This window comes from Dama dama, chromosome 21 (assembly GCF_033118175.1).
Source record: "Dama dama isolate Ldn47 chromosome 21, ASM3311817v1, whole genome shotgun sequence".
Classification (NCBI taxonomy): domain Eukaryota; kingdom Metazoa; phylum Chordata; class Mammalia; order Artiodactyla; family Cervidae; genus Dama; species Dama dama.
Genome location: NC_083701.1, coordinates 27,098,439 through 27,123,305, shown reverse-complemented (window position 1 = coordinate 27,123,305; position 24,867 = coordinate 27,098,439). Strand labels below are relative to the sequence as shown.

The window sequence follows — 24,867 nt, the reverse complement described above, 5'->3', positions numbered from 1 at the left end:
TCTTGGCTTGAACAAGTTACAATAGCTGCAGGGAGTGTTGGCGATTTAGGTGCATTCAGGATGAGGTGAATGTCTTGGATGGGCTTCCCAGGTGATGCTAGTGGTAAAGAACCTGCCTGCCAATGCAGGTAGACTTAAGAGACATGGGTTCAATCCCTGAATTGGGAAGATTCCCCTGGAGGAGGGCATGGCGACCCACTCCAGTATTCTTGCCTGGAGAATCCCATGGACAGAGGAGCCTGGCGGGCCACCATCCATGGAGTCACAAAGAGTCAGACACAATTTAGCGACTCAACAACACAAAATTTAGACGAGAGGGAAATTTTCATTACTTATTAATCAGACAAACAAAAAGCTGAATGTCACTCTAAGGTGTATTACCAGGCATATTTTCAGTCCAGAATCTTCTCTCCAGTCCTTAGAAAGAAACTGGAAGTTAATCCGAAATGAAGGCCTTGCAGCGATGGATAAAACCCAGGGCCTCTTCCTGCCCGAAGATGAGAACCTGAGGGAGAAGGGTGACTGGAGTCAGTTTACGCTGTGGCAGCAAGGTGAGCGCCTGACTTCCTGATCTTTCTGTGACCTGATGGGGAAGGGGGGCCCTTCTGGGAGTGCTTCACGGAGCCTGGGAAACCCAAATGCTCAAAATATGATCATTGCTTCTTAAAATGTATGCATACTCATTTGTGTGTGTGTGTGTGTGCATGCAAATTCATAGTTTTATATATGCATAAGTTGTATTTGGATATATAATGTGTTTGGGTTTTCCTGGTTTTTCCTGTTACAAAGAGTAGTCTTACTGTATAGATGTAACTGAAAAGCCCACCATGGCTGCCTTGGAAAGGAGCTTCCCTGGGCCTCCTTTGCCCCTGTCCCGTGGAAACACATCCCAACATGAGAGCTGTTGGGGTGATGACACACCAGAGGGACAACTCAGTAGAAGCTAGTGTCTGAGCTCCTCCAGAATAGGAACAAGGGACTTTCCTGGTCGTCCAGTGGCTGAGAATCCACCTGCCAATGCAGGGGAGATGAGTTCGATGATCTCTGGTCCAAGAAGGTCCCACATGTTGCAGAGCGACTAAGTCCATTTGCCGCAACTGCTGAAGCCCGCCCTCGAGCTTGTGCTCTGCAACAAGACAAGCCACCGCAATGAGAAGCACGCGCACTGCAACTAGAGAGTAGCCCTCACTCGCCACAGCTAGAGAAAACCCAAGCAGAGCAATGAAGACACAGTGCAGCCAAAAAGAAATTAAAACAAAAAGAATAGGAAGGGGTTCACAGTCAACGTACCATTCCCTGAGCTGAACCCAGGCCCAGGTGCACGCCCCACTCTGTGTGTGTCCAGCGAAGTAATGTCAATCTGTCCTCAAAATGAGAAGCATTGAATTTTGTCTTTAAAGCACTCTCCAACTCTCTTGAAAATTCAAATTAACCTGGGTTAACAGTAGCTGTACAAAAGTAAATTCATTCTGAAGACTAACCAGCACGTGTCTCACACCTTTAGCTGCAGAAAATAAATTAGAGGATGGTAAGCAGTTGGTTTATATTATGGGACAAATAAGCACCATCCTTTATGTCCGTATGCTTTCAGAATACAAAGGTTTATATGTCAGAGAAAGAACAACTTCAATAACATTTTCAGGGAAATGTCCATAAGAAGAGAGATCACAGGATTTCAAGTGACTCTGTCAGCTTTTTTCCAAAAAGACTTTTTAAAGCAGAGCTATAGTAAGTCAGGCTTCCCTAGTAGCTTAGATGGTAAAGCATCTGACTGCAATGCAGGAGACCCGGGTTCAATCCCTGGGTCCAGAAGATCCCCTGGAGAAGGAAATGGCAACCCACTCCAGTATCCTTGCCTGGAAAATCCCATGGACAAAAGAGCCTGGCAGGCTGTACAGTCCATGGGGTCACAAAAAGTCAGACATGATTGAGTGACTAACACATAGTAAGGTCAATATATGAACAGCATGCTAATTTTTGTCTGTCAGCATCTCACTAAATGAGTCGATTCTGTTGGCTGTAAGCATTTACCAGTTCACCCGATGCCTCCTTTCCATTAACATCTTCATGCTTCATAGAACCTACTGGGCTTTCTAGAATAAGGCTTCAGAATCATACACATCCTGGAGGTAATTTTTGGGAACCATACTCTCTGCTAAAGCCATATGCTTTAATAAGATTGAAATATGCAAAGCATTGTAGGGCATATAAGAACATTAAACAAAAGGAAATAAATAATGGAGACAGTTTGGTTGATGGCAACCAAATTATTTGATTTGACTTTTAAGGTTTGGTTTCAACTGTAGCAAAATACACACAACTTAAAATTTAGCACCTCATCTGTTTTTGAGTATACTTTCAGTACAGTCAAGTATACTCATATTTTGGGGCAACCAATCTCTGGAACTATTTCACCTTGCAAAACTCAGCCCTTGGCAACCACCTTTACATTTTCTGTGTCTATGAATTTGACAACTTTAGACAAAACAATTCATATAAGTGGAATCATACAATATCTGTTAACTTACACATTTTCATATATTTTTATTATATCTAATTTTCCATGAATTAGAGTAATTTCTTAAAGTACTCTTTACTTCCTTTGTTAAATCCTTCTTCCCACTGAAGGGAATTTGCACGTTTTTTCTTATTTCTTAAGTTTGACAGAGTGATCTATTATTTCTTTAAAAAAAACTCAAATTACATCTCACCTTCTTTTAATTGTTTTCTAATTTCTGATGTTATATTTTTCTTCCTTTTCTTGTTCTTTTGGTATTTATTTTATTGGTTTTTTTGGTAACTTTTCAATTGGAACTTCTTAGAAAATTTATTTTCATTCTTCTTCATTAATAAAAGCATTTAAGACTATGGACTGATCTCTGGCTTTGATTCAAAGCTGATTCAAAGTTTTAACTACTTTCCTTAAGCTGTAATGTGTATTTTCACTTGTATTATTCCGCCCAAAGGACTTCATTTTATCTTGATTTCCATTTTGATCCAAAATAATTTAGAAGTGTATGTGTGTTCTATACATACCCATTTTTCAATCAGTTACTAGAAATTAATTTCTAGTTTTATTTTATGGTCATAAAATAGTTTCTCTTTTAGGAAGTATTATTAAGGTTCTGTGTAGTCTTTTGTTTGTGGTTCCACTCTTCTGGGAGGAATCCAGTATTTTCTGGAAATAAATGCACAGTTTAAGGACTTTTGATGGCATCCAGTAGCATAGTTTGCATAGAAGCAGGGTGGCGCCCCTGAAGGAAGATGCCCTTTCGGCTTGGAGACAGAGGGGTCAGGAAAATGTGGGGAGGGAGGCGGCAGGGCTGTTGCTTAGCAATACTGAGAGCTCAGGTCCGGACAAGCGGCCCATACGATCTGACTTAGTAGAGACTTAGAGGTTGTCTAGAATAGTTAGGAAAGGATGCTACTGGATATTTGAAGGCCTGAAGCTGTGGCTTCCAGCTTGGTTTCCATCCATATGTAAGTGGAAATCACAAAAGGTCTCTAAGCAGCCCAGTCAGTTCTGAAGTATATGTTGTTGTTGTTCACTTGCTAAGTTGTGTCCCACTCTTTGCAACCCCATGGACTGCAGCACACTAGTCTCCTCTGTCCTCCACTATCTCCCAGAGTTTGCTCAAATTCATGTCCATTGAGTTGATGATGCCATCCATCCATCTCATCCTCTGCTGGCTCCTTCTCGTTTTGCCTTCAGTCTTTCCCAGCACAAGGGGTTTTTCCAGTGAATCGGCTCTTCGTTCACATAGGTGGCCAGAGTATCAGAGCTTCAGTATTCCCTTTTAAATGATCAGCTTTCTTGAGTTAGAGAAAAAAAGACAGAATCAACAAATATACATAGGAATTTTTCCCCACAGATGCTTTCAAATTGCTATGTGGGTGTAACAGAACATCTGTTTTGTTCATTTATTGCTACAACGATGAACGGTAAAACATACAGTTAGCAAATATGCCACACATGCACAGTCATTTTGTTTTCCAGAGCCCATGGGAGACAGTGCTACCTGATCCCAAGAGCCTTTCTGGATGAACTCAAGATGAACCTCTGAATTCTTCTTAACACACTGATCAGTTGACAGTGGCTACCTAGATAATTCTTGTCATGCAAGATGAACCTACTGTCATCCCAGCAGTAGAGCCTAATGAAACTTCAGACAGCTACAACCCAGGACCTTTAAAAACCACAGCTCCATGAATTGTTGTTGTTCAATCTCTCAGTTGTGTCTGACTCTTTGTGACCCCATGGACTGCAGCAGGCCAGGCTTCCCTGTCCTTCACCATCTCCCGGAGCTTGCTCAAACTCATGTCCATTGAGTCAGTGATGCCATCCAACCATCTAGTCCTCTGTCGTCTCCTTCTCCCCCTGCCTTCAGTCTTCATCAGAGTCTTTTCTACTGAGTCAGCTCTTTGCATCAGATGGTCAAAGTATTGGAGTTTCAGCTTTATCATCAGTCCTTCAATGAGTATTCAGGACTGATTTCCTTCAGGATTCACTGGTTTGATCTCCTTGCTGTCTAAGGGACTCTCAAGAGTCTTGTCCAACACCACAGTTCAAAAGCATCAATTCTTCAGCGTTCAGCTTTCTTTATAGTCCAACTCTCACATCCATACATGACTACTGGAAAAACCATAAGTGAAGTTGCTCAGTCATGTCTGACTCTTTGTGACCCCATGGACGGTAGCCTACCAGGCTCCTCCATCCATAGGATTTTCCAGGCAAGAGTACTGGAGTGGGTTGCCATTTCCTTCTCCAGAGGATCTTCTTGACCCAGGGATCGAACCTGGGTCTTCCACATTGCAGGCAGACACTTTACAATCTGAGATACTTTGACTATATGGACCTTTGTTGGCAAAGTAATGTCTCTGCTCTTTAATATGCATCTAGGTTGGTCATAGCTTTCCTTCCAATGTGGCTCCATGAATATCCCTCTTACAATGTATTCTTCACATGTAAATGAAATATTCAATTGGTTTTCTCAGATTTGCATTGGCATTTAGATCTCTTTCTAAGGCTATTTTTCCCCAAAGAAGCAGAGTTTGTCACTTCTTGAAAGTTACTTTAAACTGTGTGGCAAATAATAAAATAACAAAACCACACTGTGTTCGGCTGCTGGGCATTTTCTCCTCAGCTGAATGGTTTGTTCTGCACAGCTATCTTCACATCCAAGATGCAATGAAATGGTAAATCATGCTTTAAAGCATAGCCTTTGGAGCCGAAGGATCCTGAGTTGGGGTCCTGGCTGTACCACTTGTTACCGTGTAATGTGGGCATGTTCCTGAATCTCTGAGCCTCAGATTCCTCAGCTGAAAAGTGGTGATGAAAATAGTGCCTTAAGTATGGGGTTGTTACTAGGATCAGTGAGTGTTCAAAAGGTCTGACAGACAAATGATAGCGATACCAGTTTTTTATCACATAATAATTAGACATTACATAACAGCAATAGGGGCAGTCTTAGGTCACAGTTAAGAACATGGACTCTGGGAGTTAAAATGTCTATCCTTCACAAAAATACATATCATTTATACTCCTCCATAAAAGCAAATGGCACTGTACCTTCCTGAGCACATCATTCCTAAGAAACAGTGATTTTGTAGATGGTGAGGAGTGCTGCATAGTCCAAGGTGCTTCAGATTCTACCTACAGCTGTCTTCTTGACAGTCACTCAGAGAAACCCCTGTCTCCTAGAGATCTCTTTCCCTCTTCTTTATCAGGACATAAAGAATGAGCTGTAATTGAAAAATACATTAAATTTCAATGAAAAATAATGTTTAGGTTATTAGCATATAATCCTGGAAAACACACTAAGCTATTTTGCTTCCTTGGGGGGGTGGATTAATTTACTGTGGCCGCTATAACAGATTACCATAAATTTAGTGGCTTAAGATAACACAGATGTACCATCTTTACAATTTGAGGTCAGAAGTGGGTCTTACTGAGCTACAATCAAAGTGTCATCAGGGTGGCTTCTGGTGACTCTGGCATTTCTTCTGGTGGCTCCGGCTTCTGGAAGTTGCCCACATTCTTTAGCTTGTGGTCCCCTTCCGTCTTCAAAACCAGCAATAGCCGGTCATGTCTTTCTCATTCTGCGTCACTCTGGCCTTGACTCTCTGCTCCTTGTGTATTTAGACCCTGTGATTACACTGGGCCCATCCAATTCATCCACAATAATCTCCTTTTTTAAAGGTCAGCTGGTTAGTGATCTCATCATCATATGCAACCTTAATTTCCCCTTGCCATGTTACCTAATGTATTTACGACTGACTGGGCTTAGGTTATGATCCTCTTTGGGAGGGGCCATTATTCTGCCTGCCACAGTGGGGAAATAGGCATGTAACACATGCCCTGTCCATTAGACATCTTTAATCAAATGCAGTAGGCCAATGAGTAGAGTATTCTGCTCCTTACTCTGACAGTCACTATCTATTGCAACAGAATATTGTGTCTTCTTGTGTTTACTCAGCCTCTCATTTTTTAAAATTGATTATTTTGGCTTTCCTTTAATATTTATTTATTTTTTTGGCTGTGCTGAGTCTTAGTTGCAGCACATGAACTCCTAGTTGCAGCATGTGGGATCTAGTTCCCTGACCAGGGATTGAACCTGGGGCCTCCTGTATTAGGAGCTCGAAGTCTTGCCACTGGACCACCAGGGAAGTCTTAGCCTTCTCATTCTTATAGTGAGGGGGACAATATAGGTTGTATATGGTCAAAACGGGATGAGTTAAAGCTTTACTGTGATTTGTTCCCAACAGTGGTTTTATCATTTATTGTTCTAGGAAGAAAAAATGAAAATGCCTGTAAAGGAGCTCCTAAGACCTGTTCTTTACTAGATAAATTCCCTGAGACAACAGGATGCCGAAGAGGACAGGTATCAAGAATGTTTTCAGGTCTGGGGAGGACACAGTCAGTTATTAGGGGAATAAATGGAAATGCTGATGTTTACGAAGAAATGGTCATTTTCTTTGACCCACTGAATGTCTCTTTTTTCACTCGCATTTTAATGAAACAATTTCATGGCCTTGACGACAGCATTGAGGGTGGAAAATGTTCAGTGTTTATAGCTGTGTGGGAAATGGGAATCCTTATTTTTAGTTCCTTTACAAAGAAACAAGATGAGAACATAAATTCTGAATGCTGAGATGGCTCTAATCAAAATTGACAGTAATTTTGTACCGCTGCTTTAATTTCGCGGTTCTCCCACACCTTGATAAAGGGATGAACAGGTGGTATGTTTTCTGTGCAGATCAAATATTCCATTATGCACCCGGGAACACATGTGTGGCCGCACACAGGACCCACAAACTGTAGGCTCCGAATGCACCTGGGCTTGGTGATTCCCAAGGAAGGCTGCAAGATCCGATGCGCCAACGAGACCAGGTATGCTCCCCCTGTCATTTTCTGTCTTGTTCATCACCTCTGACAATGGATGCTCCTTACAGCAAAGCTATGTTCAGGTGGATTATTTCCTTTCCTTTGTGACTGAAATAGACTAGGGTGGGAGGTATTAATCCAACTTCATGAGACTGTGGCATCTCTGTGCTTTCTGTTGATCAGAAAGTGAAAGAAAAAAGTGAACGTGTTGGTCGCTCAGTCGTGTCCGATTCTTTGCGACCCCATGGATTATAGCCCACCAGGCTCCTCTGTCCATGGGATTCTCCAAGCAAGAATACTGGAGTGGGTTCCCATGCCCTCCTCCAGGGGATCTTCCCAACCCAGGAATCCAACCCAGGTCTCCTGCATTGCAGGCAGATTCTTTATCATATGAGCCACCAGGGAAGCCCCCTGTTGATCAGAGATACTCCCCAGTTCTAGGGCTGCCCTCCTTCATCATTTCTCCCCAGATCACTCTCGTCTGGTTGATGAGCCGTCTTGCTTCTCTTTCTAGGTGGACAGACCTACATTCAGAGTCAGCTCACCTGTCAGCTTGTCAGAGTCAGCTAAGCCCTACACACATGACACATTGTGTTCATTGCTTTACAATTTAAACTGTTCATCAATACAGAGTCTCCTCTCTGAAGCAAACACCTGGTGATATTTGTGTCTTCCTGTAGAGGACACAGCATGGCACAATGGCTGCCTCTTCAAATCCCAGCTCTGCCAGTTAATCCCGTGTAACCTTGCCCAGTTACTAATCCCCTGCAGCCTCGGGCTCCTTTCTTATCCAGTCGGCAGTGATGCTATCTACTCTGCAGGATTGTTGTCCAGATTAGACAAATAATGCATACAAGGCACTTGGCCTGGGGACTGTCCTGAGTAGCCAAAGGGTGACTGTTCAGGCAGCTTCTTTTGATGCTTTATGCCTGTCCTGATCCTATATTCTGATCCCCTGGAGTGCCTATCATTTCACCCATCCAAAATAAACATACTACTAAGATCCAGTTTCATTGCAGAAAAGGAGCCTCTTCTTTGACTTCTTAGAGCAGGTACCCGGTCTGTTGTCAGTGATCTGTTCTCTATCTCCCATTTCTGTGTTGTGCTTACTCGCTCCGTCATGTCCCACTCTTTGCAACCCTGTGGACTGTAGCCCGCCAGGCTTCTCTGTCCATGGGGATTCTCCAGGCAAGAATACTAGACTGGATTGCCATGCCCTCCTCCAGGGGATCTTCCCAACCCAGGGATTGAACCCAGGTCTCCTGTATTCCAGACGGATTCTTTACCATCTGAGCCACCAGGGAAGCCTGTTGCTTATCTTCCATTGATTTTTGTTAATTAGTACATATTAGTCTATGATTATACAGTGGAAGTGAGAAATAGATTTAAGGGACTAGATCTGATAGACAGAGTGCCTGATGAACTATGGACAGACGTTCGTGACATTGTACAGGAGGCAGGGATCAAGACCATCCCCATGGAAAAGAAATGCAAAAAAGCAAAATGGCTGTCTGAGGAGGCCTTACAAATAGCTGTGAAAAGAAGAGAAGCGAAAAGCAAAGGAGAAAAGGAAAGATATTCCCATTTGAATGCAGAGGTCCAAAGAATAGCAAGGAGAGATAAGAAAGCCTTCGTTAGCAATCAATGCAAAGAAATAGAGGAAAACAACAGAATGGGAAAGACTAGAGATCTCTTCAAGAAAATTAGAGATACCAAGGGAACATTTCATGCAAAAATGGGTTCGATAAAGGACAGAAATGGTATGGACCTAACAGAAGCTGAAGATATTAAGAAGAGGTGGCAAGAATACACAGAAGAACTGTACAGAAAAGATCTTCACAACCCAGATAATCATGATGGTGTGATCACTCACCTAGAGCCAGACATCCTGGACTGTGAAGTCAACTGGGCCTTAGAAAGCATCACTATGAACAAAGCTAGTGGAGATGATAGAATTCCAGTTGAGATTTTTCAAATCCTTTTTTTTTTGGAGGTTTCTTTTTTTTTTTTCCCATTCATTTTTATTGGTTGGAGGCTAATTACTTTACAGTATTGTAGTGGTTTTTGCCATACATTGACATGAATCAGCCATAGATTTACATGTGTTCCCCATCCCGATCCCCCCTCCTACCTCCCTCCCCATCCCATCCCTCTGGGTCTTCCCAGTGCCCCAACCCTGAGCACTTGTCTCATGCATCCAACCTGGGCTGGTGATCTCTTTCACCCTTGATAGTGTACTTGTTTCAATGCTCTTCTCTCAGAACATCCCACCCTCGCCTTCTCCCACAGAGTCTAAAAGTCTGTTCTGTACATCTGTGTCTCTTTTTCTGTTTTGCATATAGGGTTATCATTACCATCTTTTTAAATTCCATATATATGCATTAGTATACTGTATTGGTCTTTATCTTTCTGGCTTACTTCACTCTGTATAATGGGCTCCAGTTTCATCCATCTCATTAGAACTGATTCAAATGAATTCTTTTTAATGGCTGAGTAATATTCCATAGTGTATATGTACCATAGGTTCCTTATCCATTCGTCTAATGTTGGGCATCTAGGTTGCTTCCATGTCCTGGCTATTATAAACAGTGCTGTGATGAACATTGGGGTGCATGTGTCTCTTTCAGATCTGGTTTCCTCAGTGTGTATGCCCAGGAGTGGGATTGCTAGGTCATATGGCAGTTCTATTTCCAGTTTTTTAAGGAATCTCCACACTGTTCTCCATAGTGGCTGTACTAGTTTGCATTCCCACAAACAAAAGACAATGCTGTGAAAGTGCTGCACTCAGTATGCCAGCAAATTTGGAAAACTCAGCAGTGGCCACAAGACTGGAAAAGGTCAGTTTTCATTCCAATCCCAAAGAAAGGCAATGCCAAAGAATGCTCAAACTACCACACAATTGCACTCATCTCACACGCTAGTCAAGTAATGCTCAAAATTCTCCAAGCCAGGCTTCAGCAATACGTGAACCATGAACTTCCAAATATTCAAGCTGGTTTTAGAAAAGGCAGAGGAACCAGAGATCAAATTGCCAACATCTGCTGAATCATCAAAAAATCAAGGGAGTTCCAAAAAAACATCTATTTCTGCTTTATTGCCTATGCCAAAGACTTTGACTGTATGGATCACAATAAACTGTGGAAAATTCTGAAAGAGGTGGGAATACCAGACCACCTGACCTGCCTCTTGAGAAACCTATATGCAGGTCAGGAAGCAACAGTTAGAACTGGACATGGAAAAACAGACTGGTTCCAAATAGGAAAAGGAGTATGTCAAGGCTGTATATTGTCACCCTGCTTATTTAATTTATAGGCAGAATACATCATGAGAAACGCTGGGATGGAAGAAGCACAGCTAGAATCAAGATTGCTGGGAGAAATATCTTCAGATATGCAGATGACACCACCCTTATGGCAGAAAGTGAAGAAGAACTAAAAAGCCTCTTGATGAAAGTGAAAGAGGAGAGTGAAAAAGTTGGCTTAAAGCTCAGCATTCAGAAAACAAGATCATGGCATCTGGTCCCATCACTTCATGGGAAATAGATGGGGAAACAGTGGAAACAGTGTCAGACTTCATTTTTTTGGGCTCCAAAATCACTGCAGATGGTGATTTCAGCCATGAAATTAAAATACGCTTACTCCTTGGAAGGAAAGTTATGACCAACCTGGATAGCATATTAAAAAGCAGAGACATTATTTTGCCAACAAAGGTCTGTCTAGTCCAGGCTATGGTTTTTCCAGTGGTCACATATGGATGTCAGAGTTGGACTGTGAAGAAAGCTGAGTGCCGAAGAATTGATGCTTTTGAACTGTGGTGTTGGAGAAGACTCTTGAGAGTCCCTTGGACTGCAAGGAGATCCAACCAGTCCATCCTAAATGAGATCAGTCCTGAGTGTTCATTGGAAGAGCGGATGTTGAAGCTGAAACCAATACTTCGGCCACCTCATGAGAAGAGTTGACTCATTGGAAAAGACCCTGATGCTGGGAGGGATTGGGGGCAGGAGGAGAAGGGGACGACAGAGGATGAGATGGTTGGATGGCATCACCGACTCGATGGACATGAGTTTGAGGCATCTCCGGGAGTTGGTGATGGACAGGGAGGCCTGGCATGCTGTGATTCATGGGGTCGCAAAGAGTCGGACACGACTGAGTGACTGAACTGAACTGAGTCTAATCTCTGGGTCTGAGCTGTAAGTGCCTGGAGGGCAGAAACCAAGTTATTATCTTCTTACCCATTTCCTAGGACCCTTAGTGGAGGTCTGATGGAGAGGTGTTCCGGAGTGTGCAGGTCATTCCTTTGGTGTTGGCACACACCCACCGGCCCAGACCCGGTGCAGCAGGATCCAGTGCTGAGGGGGATTCCAAGTATTACAGTTGGGGTCTTATCAAGTTGGGATCTTACCCTACCAGGGTGTCCAATCAGGGAGCTAACACAGCTCAAAAGTCAGGAGTCATAAGAGAGGCACAGATAAGAATGCTGCAAGTGGTCAGTGGACAGGCAGCTCATTTGCCACTGAGACTTGGAAACTTTGACAGAGAAAAGTGAAAGTGTTAGTCACTCAGTCGTGTCCAACTCTGCGACCCCATAGACTATAGCCCACCAGGCTCCTGTGTCCATGGGATTTCCTAATCAGGTGGTATATTTTACAAACTCATAGTGATATTAAAAAGTGTTTGCTACCCGCCCCTCCCAGCAAACTCTCACTGGATCTGGAGGCAAATTTTTGGAGGATGGACTGTTTCATCTGTCTTGTCCCTGAGGAGTTTTGAAGGATCAGTGTCCTTCCTCCACCTCATCATTGTGGGTCAGCATCCTTCTCCGTGTCCTTATTGTACTTGTTTTATGTTGCGTTACATTCTCATCCTTCGTAATCCTTAACTCAAGGGTGGTTGGGTCGGGCTAAATATTTCATTACAAAAAGAGTGTTTTTCATGAGCAAAATGGATCAATTGACATTAAAACACTGTGCAAGGCTGCTAGTAAAAATAGCTAGAGAGCTGAATAGTAGGGTCAGTTTATAAACTCTAAGGACAGAAAGACTGTAATATAAAATCTGGAAGTTTCATGCTGTTATTGTGGTGGTAACATTGGCATGGAGACAGAAGCACACATACCGAGAAATCAGGCTTCCTTGTGCTCAGCAACAGGAAGCAATTTTTCAGAGCTTCTCAACTTTTGAAAGAGTGGCAATTTGTGGAACGCAGTTCTCAGGTATTAATAATCGCACTGCTGTTTCTTCAGCGTTTTATAATTCCTTCTAGTGTGCATCTATGTGTAAAGGTTCCATCACTGCAGAACATAGCACTTTTTATCTGGATATAAGCTTGCAGGTATGCAACTTTCTATCATGACAAATAAAATGATCATTTAAAATGAATACATGCTTTCCAGTGGCAAAACTGATGCATGCTCCTGCTACATAATTTGGAAAACACAGAGAAACAAAAAAAGAAAAGAAATATTATTTTTGGTCTCAGTACTCAGAGATATTGCCCAGATGCTTCTCGGTGTCTATATCTGTATATTCATAAGGAGGAAGCACATAGTGATTATAGACATTGTGCTTCTATGTGTCAAGCAGTCTGCATACATCCACTCATTAACCTTCGCAACAGTCCTGCGTACCTGGGTTGATCAACATCTCTATTTTTCGGATGAGGAGAAAGCGAAAGTGTTAGTTGCTTAGTCATGTCGGACTCTTTGCGGCCCCATGGACTGTAGCCCACCAGGCTCCTCTGCTCAGGCAAGAACACTGGAGTGGGTAGCCATTTCCTTCTCCAGGGGATCCTCCCCACCCAGGGGTGGAACCCGCATCTCCTGCATTGCAGGCAGCTTCGTTACTGACTTAGCCACCAGGGAAGCCCAAAGTCACATGACTGGGGTTCAAATCCTGGCTTTCCATCTTATGAGGTGTGACTTTAGACAACTCGCATGACCTCAGTAAGCCTCACTTTCCTCCTCTGTAAAATGGGGAGAATAAAAGTATGTCTTGGTGTGGTTTTGAGTATTACAGTAATCCATATAAATGCATTCAGAGCTGTATTTACAGTGTGATGTGGTAAAATGCACTCAGTATTTTTCAGCTTCTATTGTGCCCATTCCAATAGCTGCAGAAATGGGGACTTCTGCCCCTCACATTCCCAGGACTGAGACCAAGTCTCCTGGAATCATCGGAGGTGGTCCTTGTAACCTGCGGCATGCACTCTGATGGGGGTGGGGGCCCCGAGGAGCTTGGAAGTAGGGGGGAGATGGAAGTCAGTGGAGGATGTGGGGGCCAGGGCTGGTGAAGGGATGGTAAGATACAGACAGGGGCTGCGATTTGATAGGCCAGGGGCTGGGAGGGATGCTGGGGTGGAGGGTGCAGTGGGACACTGCGGGTAGCCACCCCCTCGTTTCCTCCTATTGCTTCCCTGCCCCCCATTTCTGAACTATAGATGTGGGAAGAAGGGCAAAGAGGCATCCCAGCTCTGTGGCCTTGTGAAGTTTCTCTCCATCTTTCCTTTCTTTCTCCTCCCTTCTTGGCTTTCTTAGCCCTCTGCTACCTGGTGAGCCAGGACCAAGAGGAGGAAGTCAGAGGCTATATACAGAGGCTGCACAGGGGCTGGGCAGCAGGCCAGAAGCCTCCTGGCCACCTGGAGGGCCCCTGTGGCAGCCTGGCCAAAACTGGGCTCCCTAGGAGGAGGTAGAGAGATACCCTGGGGGTGCGTATATATAGAACCTATTGGGAAAAGAACTTCTTTGTCAAGTTCACCATCTTTTATTGAAATTGATGTTTTGACTTTAAACAAAACAGTAAACACCATACCCATTTCTCAAAGGACAGTTTTGTGAAATATATCCTATAAAGTGTAATGTGAAGACTAAAGTCCTAGCCAACAGCTTGACTCAGAGAATTACGAGAATTTCCATGCTGAAAGGAGACTTGAAGGCCATTTGGTCCACCCACATCATTGCACAGATGGGAAAACTGAGGCCCGTGGGTGACGTGCTTGTCACAGGTTAGTTGGCAGGGTCAAAACAAGGACACATGTCCTAGCTTTCAGAAAAGTACTGTCTCCTGTTAGATAGAGATGATGGATAGATTGATGGATGGATGGGTGGATGGGTGGATTGATGGAAGGTTAGGTAGGTAGATAGATAGATGACAGATAGGCAACCAAAGAAGGTATGTATGTATATATTCTGTTTACATGTATCAGGAGGAGAGAGGCAGCCATAATGCAGTTTTACATTCAATTCCATATGTGCCGGGATTTCCAATGCAGTCAGAACCTGTGGGATTTCAGTGGATCAAGATTAATAAGAGCTGTGTTACAGCAGCCTTATTCTTGAGCTCCTGGACCCTTTTCTGTATTCCACTCAGCTTATTGAAATACCTTGCAAGGAGCGTTAGCATAAACAGCTATAGGCACTATAGGTTCTAGGTTCCCTAGAACCATGATCTGGGGCTGGAGGTTTGGCTGTAATGAAGCAAGCCTAGTGCCTTTCTGCTGCTTCCACAACAGCCCAGTGTCCCTGCAGGCATCTGAACTGGCTTTCATGTGAGCAAACCCTTGCTGGAAAGTTAGAACCGTGTCATGTGTGTTTCTCAGAAGCTTTTGGAAAGATCAGAGATATGATCTATACAATTTTTAGATGGAAGACTCTGTAAGCTTCTCATATCATTATCTAGCATTATTAATATTGATGGTAATTATATGACAAAATTATAGTTATTAGGCATGTGCTGCCACCATTATACCATTATCATTAATTACAATAATTTAAGAAACTGAGGAATTACATAATGTTGGTTTATCTTGTGACCAGATATTTTTCTATCTTTTGGCAAACCAGGGAGAGACATTCTCCTGGTAATGGTGAGAAATTCTAAAAGTAAGCCGAGGCAGGTGTCTGAAGAGTGGGTGCAGTCCCCCCACCTCCCTCCTGCCTTCCTGAAACCTCAGAGGAAGGCTAGGAGAGTGCCTCCAAGAAGCCTTCTTCCTAAGGCTGCTTGGAAAATCTTTTCCCTAAAGGGCTCTTCTCATGTCATAAATTGAGCATAAATTGTATGTGGTGGCTCAGATGGTAAAGAATCTGCCTGCAATGCAGGAGATGCAGGTTCGATCCCTGAGTCAGGAAAATCCCCTGGAGAAGGGCATGGCTATGCAGTCTAGTATTTTTGCCTGGAGAATTCCTTGAACAGAGGAGCCTGGCAGGCTACAATCCGTGGGGTCGCAAAGAGACATGACTGCGTGACCAACAGAAATTGTACGTGGTGGTGATTTCCTCTCAAAGCAAGTGGCCTGGAAAAACTTTTCTTTTCATTACAATGAGAGTCTTTGTTTTCCATTCAGAAGCGATCTAAAGACCTTTTGACATCTTGGTGTTCTGTTTCTTCTTGTTCTGGAGAACCCTCATCTGTTCCCAGATTAGTGACATATCTCTTGATGAACCCAAGTCACTTCAGTAGGCAGTCACTTGAGTGGGATTTTACTGTCCTTTCCAATTAGGGCTGCACTTTTAGTCATTCCAGCTCTCATAAGTGATTGAATTTTTTTTTTTTTTTTTTTTTACGTATTCAGAAGGAATCTACATTTAAGAATCTACATTAAGTAACTGAGTATCTTTGTTGTTTTCTGGGAAAATGTCTGAAAGAAAATGGCAAGGCAAATATAATAAATCTAGTAGAATTTTATGACCTTAACGGACTCCAAACCCCTTGGAATACCTCCCAGATTTCTTGTTTAAAAAATTGTTTAATCAATGGTTTACTCTCATCCATATTTAGCCTAAAATATCTGCAAAACCACAATCCAGTGCTAACTTAAGTTCCACATTCATAGGAACTGGTTCCATGAATGAACCAGCCAGCACATTCCAACACTAAAAAGCTTTTCCCAATTTACAAGCAATTTAAGTTAATGAATGGAATGCTTGAAGATTTTTCTCACATTAAGCATGCCTAAATCTTTGACTTTCTTATACCTATCGTAATCTAGGGAAAGTGTCATTTTGTGCAAATTTAGAATGTTCTATTTAGTTGATTTAATTACATGCAGTACTTTAAGAAGTACTTAAGTACTGCTGTGGCACTGTGGGCGGCACCTCTGAACATGAATGTACTGTTTTTGTTTTTTGCACGCCCTTCCCTGTGTCTTTTGTTATACTTGGATGGGACTCCAGTGGAACTCTGAACCTCTGAACTACTTAAACTCTACCACTCAATAAATGTTGACAATTACTTGTCATCCCCACAGGAATTGTATCTCACAGATTCTCTTATAGCTTTTTATTATCACACCCCCTCTTAAGTTTTCAGTTTTCTCAAATACGGTTAAATTACTCATAGGGAGTGAAACCAACATAATTCTGAATTTATATGAATTTGACTACTCTAGGTGCCACCTGTAAGTGGAATCATACAATATTTGTCCTTGTGTGAGTGGCTTATTTCACTTAGCATAACAGCCTAGAGGTTCATCCATGTTGTAGCATTGTCAGATTTCTCTTCTCTCTTAAGGCTGAGGAATATCCCATTGTATGTAGATAAATGTTGATTTATCCATTCATCTGCCAGTGGGCACGGGGGTTGCTCCTGCCTTTTGGCTACTGTGAGCAGCACCTCTGTGAACATGAATGTACTGTTTTTGTTTTTTTGCACACCCTTGCCCTGTGTCTTTTGTTATACTTGAATGGGACTCCAGTGAAACTCTTTGAACCTTTAGAGGAATTGAATCAAAGAGCTAAGCAACTCGTTTGATGAGTGCAAGACTTTAGGGTAGGTGTGTGAGACAGCACACGAGGTGTTCGGCGAGGGGGAATAATAAGAGGATACCATTGTTATCCAACCTAAAGGGACTTTTAACTTGCAAATAATTATTACTTTATTTTAAATTTATAATTTTACTTATGTATTTATTTTTGGTTGTGCTGGATCTTCATTGCTGTGTGAGCTTTTCTCTAGTTATGGCGAGTACGGGCTACTCTCTAGTTGCACTGCACGGGCTGTTCATTGCAATGACTCCTCTTGTTTCAGAGTATGGGTTCTAGGGCGCTCAGGCACATGGGCTCCCGAGGTTTAGAACACATGCTTAGTAGTTGAGTCGTGCGAGATCTTTTTGTTGCGATACACAGACTCTCTAGTTGTGTTTCGAGGGCTCAATAGTCGTGGCACTTGGATTTAGTTCCTCCGAGGCACATGGAATCTTCCTGGACCAGGGGTTGAACCCATGTCTCTTTCATTGCAAGGTGGATTCTTGCATCGAGGCATTGACTGAGAGGTTACCTCAGGAATGAGCTGGTGGGGCACGTGTCCGAGTGCTTGCCCAAATAAAGAAGACTTGCCTAGGTCTGTACCAAGAATAAGTTTACTTTTAACTCCGGTCCCCTGCCCTGTGTACCCCTTCAGTGCTGAGCACTGAAACTTGATGTTCGTGGGAAGAATCCTGAAATTCTTTCTTAATCGCCAATGAAAGAACACATCCTATGTTCTACTTTTTGTTGTTGTTGTTCAGTCACTAACTTGGGTCCAACTCTTTGTGACCCCATGGACTACAGCACACCAGGCTTCCCTGTCCTCCATGATCTTCCGGAGTTTGCTCAAATTCATGTCCGTTGAGTTGGTGATGCTATCTAGCCATCTCTTCCTCTGTCACCCTCTTCTCCTCCTGCCCTCAATCTTTCCCAGCATCAGGTATCTTTCCAGTGAGTTGACTCTTCACATCAGGTGGCTAAATATTGGAGCTTCAGCATCAGTCCTTCCAGTGAATATGCAGGGTTGATTTCCTTTAGGATTGACTGGTTTGATCTCCTCACAGCCCGTGTGTTCCACTTACCTGGTCCTATTGCAGAGGTTATCACGAGAGGCCCTGCCTGAACACAGCGTGGGTTGATCTTCAGGCAACTGAATGACACACTGATGTACTTCTCTGTTCCAGGACGTGGGAAGAAGGCAAGGTGCTCATCTTCGATGACTCCTTTGAACACGAGGTGTGGCAGGATGCCGCGTCTTTCCGGCTCATCTTCATTGTGGATGTGTGGCACCCGGAGCTGACACCCCATCAGAGACGCAGCCTTCCTGCCATTTAGCATTCTGTGCAGGCTCAGGACACGTTGGAGAGAGGCCACCTTTTTGGTTCGGTCTCCTTGGATGTGGGCATAGACCTTCAAACACCACAGCCCTTAATTCTCTTGGTTTGCAGCCTGAAAAATTCTAAACCTCCTCCCAGGGATGGAAAACACTAAAGGGAATATCTGCCTCACTGCAATTCTTATAGAAAATACCTGCCATATTTCATCCATGACAGCCCCCATCTGATGCCTGGATTCCAGGTGAACTCAAGATAGCTTCTACCTTGCCGGCCAAAGATATGTTTTTCTCTTAGAATAGGCGAAATCAGTATAAATGAGAATACGTGTAGAAACTGTGAATGGATTGCTTTAGTTTGTAATTTTTCTATGCAGCTATATTTTTCTAGGGTAGCTAGATGGTTTATCATCACACATCACTACTTTTTGTTGAGTTTAATGACAAGCTGCATAAATACTTCTGTTTAATGGTAACTTTCCTGATGAACTCAGACTTCCCTATTTTAATGATTTTTAGTAAAAGGCACTCAAAAAATTATATTTTCCTAATACAAAGCAGAAAGACATAATTATGCCAATGTCTGATGAACCATACTGCTCCTCACCCATTGAGTCTCTGCTTTTTTGTCTTCATTAAGAGCTGGTGTCTTATTTTTTCTTCTCACTCTGTGAATGGCAGAAATACTGTCAAAAATGGTATTTCTTTCTAAGAGGAACTTTTTACACTGAAAAAGGACCTGGAGTCATTTTATATTGAGTTATAACAATGATGCATGTAAATTTTTTTAATGACAAATATCAGGCATTGCGGGGAAGAAAACGAAAATTTCTCCAAGTGAGAATTTTCTCGGGATCAGCTCTATGGGGGGCTGCTAGGATCTCTGACTTCTGGCCCCTTTGCATCTGTGAAGCAGGGCTGGAATCCAGAGTGTCTTCTACTGTGGATCCTTATGAATGAGAAGGTCCTTGAAAGGATTCCTATCACGACTTTGTAAAATTAAGAAGGATGACAGAGTGGAAGGCCAAAAATGCCAGGATGTCTGTCCTGGGTGTAGGATGTCAAAACTGTTTCCTCTTTATGGTTGTTTGGAGGACTCTGACATCTCCCTGGCTTGAGAAACTTCTGCCATTTAAACTTCACTTTGAGGTGTCAATTATTATTGATAGTTTGGTTTTAAAATTTGCCATTGCTTAGAAAGAACAGTTGCCTTACTCGTTCCAAGGCTGACCACATCATTAATTTAGTGGAATATTAATGCATTAAATTTTGTGTATTTTAAACCAAAGCTAACTAGAAATGTTAGCTATAAGAATGTAATGATCTTCATGCACTGAATTTTAAGCCAATATGAACAAAAATGCTAAAGAAATGACACAGGTTACCATGCACAGGTAGAAAAATCATTTGTGTTTTGTTTTCTTTTCTATTGAAGGACAAAGAAGGATGCTTTCTTTATATCATTTAAAAAAAAAACCCAAACAGTTCTTTAAAATGCTATTAGACTGCTTTTGCTTGTCCTTAAGGATATTAGCTTCCCTTTGAAGAGTTGCAAAATATTTGTCTTATTTCCTTCTGTTTTGCCAATGCTGAAAAATCTCTCTAAAATAGATGAAGAAGCATTTGAGGAAAAATACCAGAGTGAACTACCAAAGTCTGGAAGGAAAAACAAGCGCTTGAAAAATAAAAAAGCATTTGTGTCCTTCAGTATTTATTGAACAGAAGAAAGGACCGACAAAGGACAATGCAATCTCGTGCTCCCATGGCGACATCCATGTCACTTACTGAATTTGGTTCCTGTATGTATGTTGCATACACATAAAGAAATTCAAAGTAGCAGTTGTCACTGTTGAACCATCATCTTACATTCATTTAATGAAATCATGGAATAGAGTTAAAAACAAACTCTTAACTTAATAATTATTATATGGTATTTAAAATCAGGTCACTACAGTAGGATTCTAAATATTGCCAATTGGAAAGCCAGAATTATTATTACTGTTGCAAAATGTTTGGCAATAATTGACTCCAGTAGCATTTTAAACACTTGGATCCCACAACTGTTTCATAAACTCAAGTAATAAAATGGGTTTTCTGATTTGCTTTAATTCTTCATCTTTCTTCCCTATGTTGTGGTATATAAGAAAAGTCATTGCATTGGTAGAATTATTTCAGTATTAGTATTTTGTTATTTGAAGTGTTTACACAAAATGAATTGGTTTTATTTATACTGTGATGTAATTGCAATTGATTGGGAAATATTTTAAATTCTATTTCAATTTTATTTCAAGAGTGGAATACAAAAATCACTTCTGTTATCATTTTCTACCAGTAGAAAAAAAATTAAAACACTAGATCTATTGAGAAAGAGATGTGATAATTTGTTAAAATTAGTAATAATATCTACTGAGGATGATTATGGCCAATTGAATCACCTCTTTTCTTTGAATTTTTTTAGCCAACAAATTGACCCTCCCAAGTACTTACAGTGTAAAATCATGTTTTACTGCTCATTATCAACTATTAAGTATTTTTTCTTTGACACTGAGCACCAATTGGTCATAGTAATGAAGGCCCATGTCATGCAAATGGCTGGGAGAATAAGAGATACAGCTAAAAACATACAACTGGTTTGGGGAAACATGGCACATGTAAGGATATCATATGCTATGATATCTGTTTATTTTTATCTAGTTTCCTTTGAATGGACAGCTGGGGACTCCATTTCTAAGGAAAATAAACAAAGAAATAAAATGATCTTTGGCATTTCATCCTGCATTCCAAGTCTTCTCTTATTTTCAGTTCTTGTATATTTAGCCATCCTTAAAGATCTTCCTCCATGTTTGATACCTACCCCCTTAACAACAGCCAGGTCCATCCTTCGCACCTTTAACTGATTGCAGGAGGAAGGTGGGGGGACGTAGTGGGTGTGTAATGCTTTTGTAGCACTTTTCTTGCCATAGTGACCTAAGTGAAGCAACTTGAAAAGATTCATTAATCACTGACATGTATTTTCAACATAACCCCCTACCCTCTGGAGACATACATTCCTTGTGGGAAGCCACATCGCTAAGATGAAATAGTCATATCTCAATTTGTGTGTCTTTGTTTCACATTAGCTCTTGATAATCAGCTGGTGGCCTGATCAAAGATGTGACATCAAAATCATTTTTGCAGGATATCAAAATAAACAAACTCTGCAAATAGCCAGACCTATAAGAGCATGCTCTTAGGCTGAACAACTTGAAATTGGATGCTGGTGATGAGGTCAAAGAAAATAACTCGATGTAGGAATGAAGATTACTGGAGATACTATTGTCTTGGGGCTTTGCACTACATTAAACTTGAAAATTGTGTCTGCACAGTTTAAATTCTTATGGATCTACTTGGAAATGCACTTAATTTTAAACTGCAAAAACTGGAGAGCATCTCTTCAAAGCATCAGAAAAATCTTTGTCCTAATGAGGTGTGTGCCTCAAATTTAGTTTTTCTCTTTTCAATTCATTTAATACCATAAATATGGGGTGGGGGGAGTCTTGTTTCCATGACTACTTTGCTTCATCTTCCAATTCCCTCACTGACAAACAAAAATGCATCTCTCAAGTCTTTGTTCAACTTTGGCTGCTCAGACCAATGGCTGGTGACAGTCATTACTGGGTGGCAGGAGAGGAGGCCCTTGAGCCGAACGCATGAGTCGTGTGGTCAGTTTCACATGTGCTTCCTGGTGGCTGATACCACTGATAGTTGGCGACGTCGGGAGCACAGGGTGACTCAGGGTTCAGTCGAGAGCCAGGAGTGGCTGGGTGTTCTCATTCTCTCCCTTGTCCTCATGTTTCAGGGTCCCAGCTTCTACCACAGACTGAGATCTAATAATAGGAAAAGGGAAAAGATGTGATTACAGACAATCCATGATGCTAGCCATTTTGGAATCTTGGAGGGCCTTCAGACTTCATGGATCCCTGATTAACCAAGACGCTCATCTATACAACTTCTCCCCCTTGTGTATCTCTATTTTCCATGCTTTTGTGTCTTCTACATCATGTTTTTAGGAAACCAGGCATCTTGGAATTTTCTTTACAGGAATCTCCTTTTGATAAAACACACACATGTTCTAGCCACAATTCTGCCCCTTTGTCTAGACACTCTGTGGATCTTGAGGTGTATAAAGTATCATAAATTTTGCTGAATTTTTAATGTTTCAAAATACTTTTGAGAGTCTTTGTTTCTCAAGGTCATAGGAAACTATCATATATGATGTTAATAGCACAAGATGTAGAATCAGGCTGTAAATGTATCCCTGACTCCTTAATGACTGAGGAGTCTTGGGGAAGTTCTTAGGACTCTGAACCTTGGTTCTCTCATCTGTAAAACAAAGCTATTACCTGTTACCTGTAGGTAGCTATTACCTACCTCCCAGAGTTGTTAAGAAGGACTAAAACTAATATTATACATAAAGCATTTGGCATGTAATTGTAGTCAAAATTTATGGAGCACTCTTATTACCAATATTGCAATAATGTCAGTGATCTTTAGTTTCTGATGTGTCCTTTTATACTGGAGTAATCATTTCTTGTGTTTATAACCCAGATTGAAATTATTTTCCAGCTTTATAGAGAGAAGATTATAAGAGCTATGCACACAGTAAACATTCAATCAACGTTCATAAAAAAAAGAAAAAGCCACTCAAAGCATTAAGAAAATGATTGAAGGGGGTTATTCAAATAAGCAAGACTTACATGTAAGTGCAGTAAATGGGTAACTCAGTACACCTGAGTTTCCCAAACTCTCCACATCCTGAGTCTTCGGGACCGTCCCTTGACTAACTCTTTTAAACCCCTGGAGTATCCTGCCTGATAAAGTGTCTTTGTATACTTAAGGCTTTGGGCCATGCCACATGGTTTATTTTAACAAGGTGATTTATGATGAATGTCTATTTTTATATGCCTGGACTTTGGGAGACATCCTTTCAGTTTGACCTCCTGTTGGGGGAGGTAGAGGAGCTGAAGACCAAGTAGCTAAGGTAAGTCACACAAGCTCTGCTTGCCTGTGTGACAGACCTCCCTATACTTCTCTTTCCCCAAAAAACCTGGATACCAAGACATGGGTGAGTTTCTCTGGTTGACAACACTTTGCCTGTTGTGTCTGTCACATGTCATTGCTGAGTAAATTAAGATCTGTCTGTGACTCCAGTGGGAGGAAAACTGGAAGCTTGCAACTGCTCCAGAGTACCTAGATTCCACCCAATGCACCTTTTTCCTTTGCTGACTTTGATCTGTATTCTTTTGCTGTAATAAACCATAACTGTGAGTATAACCACATTTCTAGGTCCTGTGAGTCCTTCAAGCAGATGATCACATCTGAGGGTGGCCTTGAGGGCCTCAGGCACAATATATAGCACTAATGTTTGTTGTCTGTGCAGCTAATATAGTTGTAACCTCTTTACATGTATGAAGTTACTTCATTTTCATAACCCTAAGGAGTGGTGCTATTATTGCTTCCATTTTGGCATGGGAAAAAACTAAGGAACAAAAAAAAAGAAAAAGAAGTAACATAGGAAAGGCAACACAAATAGAGAATGGAGAACAAGACAGGTTTATCACCATCACAGTATTCCTTGGTCTACCTAACACTGCAGCGATGTTTAGCTACTCAAAATTTCAATCTAGTCCAACTTTAGGTGCCAAGCCTAACCTTTAAAAATGAAGTGGATTTGATTGCTTCTGGTACAGGGCAGAGAAGCTCCAGATAGTAGTATATTTCAGCTGTTTTATACATTGCCTACATATTTCTCTCTTTGCTTTAGTTAAAGGCTGTGTGCGTGGTGTGTGCATGTGCACACACACTCCTACACAAGTGTAGCAGGGTGGGCAGTGGGGGTAATAGATTTATATATAAAGCAGAGAAGCCAAAAACCGAGAAGGTTTTAAAACAAACTAAAACTGAAAAACAGGAATACAACTGCCCATACAGGCCACCTCCATTTAGCACCTTGGACAGCTGCCTAACCGCTTTGCCCTACAGGCCCTGGTGAAGATGGAGGATGTTAACGGCCAGTCCACTTTAGAGACACTAAGCTGTATTTCTCTTCTTTCATGCCACTTGGCTTTGTTTTACAACATGGCAAGAGAACCACAGCCCCAGAATTAGAAAGGATCTTGGAGACCCACTAGATAAACCCACCGGGAAATATTGAGTAAGGTGCCACGCAGTTTCCTGGTGAATATATCTGACTTTTCCTCCGTACTCCTAGAGGAGCAACTCTGCTAGAAAGCTTTTTCTTACAATGAACTAAAACCTGTCTTTTTGCGACTTTTATATACTGTTCCTGGTTTTGTCTGCTGGAATCACCAGAATATGTATAATCCATCCGATCCACATAACAGCCCTTAAAATATTTGTTGAGTACCCTCCAGCC

The 24,867-nt window shown here is 41.8% G+C and overlaps 2 protein-coding genes across 5 annotated transcripts in view; one reads left to right on the top strand and one right to left on the bottom strand.

Moving 5' to 3' along the window:
• Positions 1-21,223, top strand: part of ASPH (aspartate beta-hydroxylase) — a 182,600-nt gene extending 161,377 nt beyond the window's left edge. For all 4 annotated transcript variants that reach the window (XM_061123370.1, XM_061123369.1, XM_061123372.1 and 1 more), the window contains 4 exons: positions 416-551; positions 6,790-6,881; positions 7,257-7,390; positions 18,304-21,223. In XM_061123370.1, coding sequence (XP_060979353.1) covers positions 416-551; positions 6,790-6,881; positions 7,257-7,390; positions 18,304-18,454 — 513 coding nt within the window. In that variant the 3' untranslated portion in view covers positions 18,455-21,223. The remainder of the gene's footprint in view (positions 1-415; positions 552-6,789; positions 6,882-7,256; positions 7,391-18,303) is intronic.
• Positions 21,224-21,318: 95 nt separating this feature from the next.
• CLVS1 (clavesin 1) overlaps positions 21,319-24,867 on the bottom strand; it is a 149,391-nt gene continuing 145,842 nt past the window's right edge. The window contains exon 5 of the mRNA XM_061123373.1: positions 21,319-22,318. Coding sequence (XP_060979356.1) covers positions 22,231-22,318 — 88 coding nt within the window. The 3' untranslated portion in view covers positions 21,319-22,230. The remainder of the gene's footprint in view (positions 22,319-24,867) is intronic.